The sequence below is a fragment of the Chiloscyllium plagiosum genome, unplaced genomic scaffold, assembly GCF_004010195.1.
Source record: "Chiloscyllium plagiosum isolate BGI_BamShark_2017 unplaced genomic scaffold, ASM401019v2 scaf_79312, whole genome shotgun sequence".
Lineage (NCBI taxonomy): Eukaryota > Metazoa > Chordata > Chondrichthyes > Orectolobiformes > Hemiscylliidae > Chiloscyllium > Chiloscyllium plagiosum.
Genome location: NW_025190803.1, coordinates 1 through 3,427, shown reverse-complemented (window position 1 = coordinate 3,427; position 3,427 = coordinate 1). Strand labels below are relative to the sequence as shown.

Genomic DNA, 3,427 nt, shown 5'->3' with positions numbered 1-3,427 from the left:
TATATTCGTCCAGGAGGTTGTTGTGCCAGGCCAAGAGATTGTTGTGCCAGGCCGGGAGGTTGTTGTGCCAGGCCGGGAGGTTGTCACACCAGGCCGGGAGGTTGTCACACCAGGCCGGGAGATTGTTATATTCGTCCAGGAGGTTGTTGTGCCAGGCCAGGAGATTGTTGTGCCAGGCCGGGAGGTTGTCACACCAGTCCGGCAGGTTGTTGTACCAGGCTGGGAGGTTGCTGTTCTAGGCTGGGAAATTGTGCCAGGCCGGGAGGTTTTTCTGCCTGGCCGGGAGATTGTTGTGCCAGGCCGGGAGGTTGTCACACCAGGCCGGGAGGTTGTCACACCAGGCGAGGTGATTGCTGTGCCAGGCCGAGAGGTTGCTGTGCCAGGCCGGGAGGTTGTCACACCAGGCCGGGAGGTTGTTATATTCGTCCAGGAGGTTGTTGTGCCAGGCCAGGAGATTGTTGTGCCAGGCCGGGAGGTTGTCACAACAGGCCGGGAGGTTGTTATATTCGGCCAGGAGGTTGTTGTGCCAGGCCGGGAGATTGCTGTGCCAGGCCGGGAGGTTGTCACACCAGGCCGGGAGGTTGTCACACCAACCGGAAGGTTGCTGTGCCAGGCAGGGAGGTTGTTATATTCCACCGGGAGGTCGTTGTGCCAGGCTGGGAGGTTGTCACACCAGGCCGGGAGGTTGTTATATTCAGCCAGGTGGTTGCTGTGCCAGGCCGGAATGTTGTCACACCAGGCTGGGAGGTTGTTGTATCAGGCTAGCGGATTGTTGTGCCAGGCCTGGAGGTTGCTGTGCCAGGCCGGGAGGTTTTGCGCCAGGGCGGGAGGTTGTCACACCAGGCCAGGAGGTTGTTGTGCCAGGCCAGGAGGTTGTTGTGCCAGGCCGGGAGGTTGTTATATTCGACCGGGAGCTTGCTGTGCTAGGCCGGGAGCTTGCTGTGCCAGGCCGGGAGGTTGTTGTGCCAGGCCGGTGGGTTGTCACCCCAGGACGGGAGGTTGTTGTGCCTGACCAGGAGGTTGCTGTGCCAGGCCAGGAGGTTGCTGTGCCTGGCCAGGAGGTTGCTGTGCTGGGCCGGGAGGTTGTTGTGCCAGGCCGGGAGGTTGTCACACCAGGCCGGGAGGTTACTGTGCCTGGCCGGGAGGTTGTCACACCAGGCCGGGAGGTTGTTGTGCCAGGCTGGGTGGTTGTTGTGCCAGGCCGTGAGGTTGTTGTGCCAGGCCGGGAGGTTGTCACACCAGGCCGGGAGGTTACTGTGCCTGGCCGGGAGGTTGTCACACCAGGCCGGGAGGTTGCTGTGCCTGGCCGGGAGATTGTTGTGCCTGGCCGGGAGATTGTTGTGCCTGGCTGGGAGGTTGTTGTGCCTGGCCGGGAGATTGTTGTGCCTGGCTGGGAGGTTGCTGTGCCAGGCCAGGAGATTGTCACACCAGGCCAGGAGGTTGTTGTGCCAGGCCGGGAGTTTGCTGTGCCAGGCCGGGAGATTGTTATATTCGGCCAGGAGGTTGTTATGCCTGGCCAGGAGGTTGTTGTGCCAGGCCGGGAGGTTGTTGTGCCAGGCCGGGAGGTTGATATATTCGGCCAGGAGGTTGTTGTGCCAGGCCGGGAGGTTGTCACACCAGGCCGGGAGGTTGTCACACCAGGCCGGGAGATTGTTATATTCGTCCAGGAGGTTGTGGTGCCAGGCCAGGAGATTGTTGTGCCAGGCCGGGAGGTTGTCACACCAGTCCGGCAGGTTGTTGTACCAGGCTGGGAGGTTGCTGTTCTAGGCTGGGAAATTGTGCCAGGCCGGGAGGTTTTTGTGCCGGGAGGTTGCTGTGCCAGGCTGGGAGGTTGTCACACCAGGCCAGGAGGTTGTTTTACCAGGCTGTGCCAGGTCGGGAGGTTGTTTCGCCAGGCCGGGAGGTTGCTGTGCCAGGCTGGGAGGTTGTCACACCAGGCCAGGAGGTTGTTTTACCAGGCTGTGCCAGGTCGGGAGGTTGTTTCGCCAGGCCGGGAGGTTGCTGTGCCAGGCTGGGAGGTTGTCACACCAGGCCAGGAGGTTGTTTTACCAGGCTGTGCCAGGTCGGGAGGTTGTTTCGCCAGGCCGGGAGGTTGCTGTGCCAGGCTGGGAGGTTGTCACACCAGGCCAGGAGGTTGTTTTACCAGGCTGTGCCAGGTCGGGAGGTTGCTGTGCCAGGCCGGGAGGTTGTTGTGCCAGGCCTGGAGTTGTTGTGCCTGGCCGTGGAGTTTGTTATATTCGGCCGGGAGGTTGCTGTGCCAGGCCGGGAGGTTGTAGTGCCAGGCCGGGACGTTGTTGTTCCTGGCCGGGAGGTTATCACACCAGGTCGGGACGTTGTTGTACCTGGCTGGGAGGTTGTCACACCAGGCCAGGAGGTTGTTTTACCAGGCTGTGCCAGGCCGGAAGGTTGTTGTGCCAGGCCGGGAGGTTGTTGTGCCAGACCGGGAGGTTGTTTCGCCAGGCCGGGAGGTTGCTGTGCCAGGCCGGGAGGTTATTATATTCGGCCGGGAGGTTGCTGTGCCAGGCCGGGAAGTTGTCACACCAGGTTGGGAGGTTGCTGTGCCAGGCCGGGAGGTTGCTGTGCCAGGCCAGGAGGTTGTTGTGCCAGGCCAGGAGATTGTCACACCAGGCCGGGAGGTTGTCAAACCAGGCCGGGAGGTTGCTGTGCCAGGCCAGGAGGTTGTTGTGCCAGGCCAGGAGATTGTCACACCAGGCCGGGAAGTAGTTGTGCCAGGCCAGGAGATTGTCACACCAGGCCGGGAGGTTGTCAAACCAGGGTGGGAGGTTGCTGTGCCAGGCCGGGAGGTTTCTGTGCCAGGCTGGGAGGTTGTCACACCAGGCCGGGAGGTTGTTGTGCCAGGCCGGGAGGTTGCTGTGCCAGGCCAGGAGATTGTCACACCAGGCAGGGAGGTTGCTGTGCCAGGCCGGGAGGTTGCTCTGCTAGGCCGGGAGGTTGTTGTGCCAGGCCAGGAGATTGTCACGCCAGGCCGGGTGGTTGTTGTGCCAGGCCAGGAGGTTGCTGTGCCAGGCCAGGAGGTTGTTGTGCCAGGTCAGGAGATTGTCACACCAGGCCGGGAGGTTGTCACACCAGGCTGGGAGGTTGTTGTGCCAGGCCGGGAGGTTGCTGTGCCAGGCCAGGAGGTTGTTGTGCCAGGCCGAGGGGTTGTCACACCAGGCTGGCAGGTTGTTGTGCCAGGCCCGGAGGTTGTTGTACCAGGCCGGGAGGTTATAGAACAAAGAACATAGAACATAGAAGAATACAGCGCAGTACTGGCCCTTCGGCCCTCGATGTTGCGCCGATCCAAGCCCACCTAACCTACACTAGCCCACTATCCTCCATATGCCTATCCAATGCCCGCTTAAATGCCCATATTGAGGGAGGGTCCACCACTGCAACTGGCAGGGCATTCCATGAACTCATGACCCGC

At 61.6% G+C, this 3,427-nt stretch overlaps 1 protein-coding gene across 1 annotated transcript; it reads left to right on the top strand.

Moving 5' to 3' along the window:
• The first annotated feature begins 724 nt into the window (after positions 1 to 724).
• On the top strand, positions 725 to 3,301 carry LOC122545673 (periaxin-like). Its single transcript, XM_043684623.1, has 4 exons — positions 725 to 830; positions 1,117 to 1,229; positions 1,272 to 1,754; positions 2,826 to 3,301. Exons 1-4 carry the CDS (start codon positions 725 to 727, stop codon positions 3,243 to 3,245), a joined length of 1,122 nt encoding a protein of 373 aa, XP_043540558.1. The 3' UTR covers positions 3,246 to 3,301.
• The last annotated feature ends 126 nt before the right edge of the window (positions 3,302 to 3,427 follow it).

Coding starts and splice junctions, on each gene's coding strand:
- LOC122545673 (XM_043684623.1), top strand. CDS start 725: ATGTTGTCACACCAGGCTGGGAGGTTGTTGTATCAGGCTAGCGGATTG. Junction 831..1,116: donor GTTTTGCGCCAGGGCGGGAG/GTTGTCACACCA, acceptor TTGTCACACCAG/GCCGGGAGGTTACTGTGCCT. Junction 1,755..2,825: donor TTGTTGTACCAGGCTGGGAG/GTTGCTGTTCTA, acceptor CCAGGCTGGGAG/GTTGTCACACCAGGCCGGGA.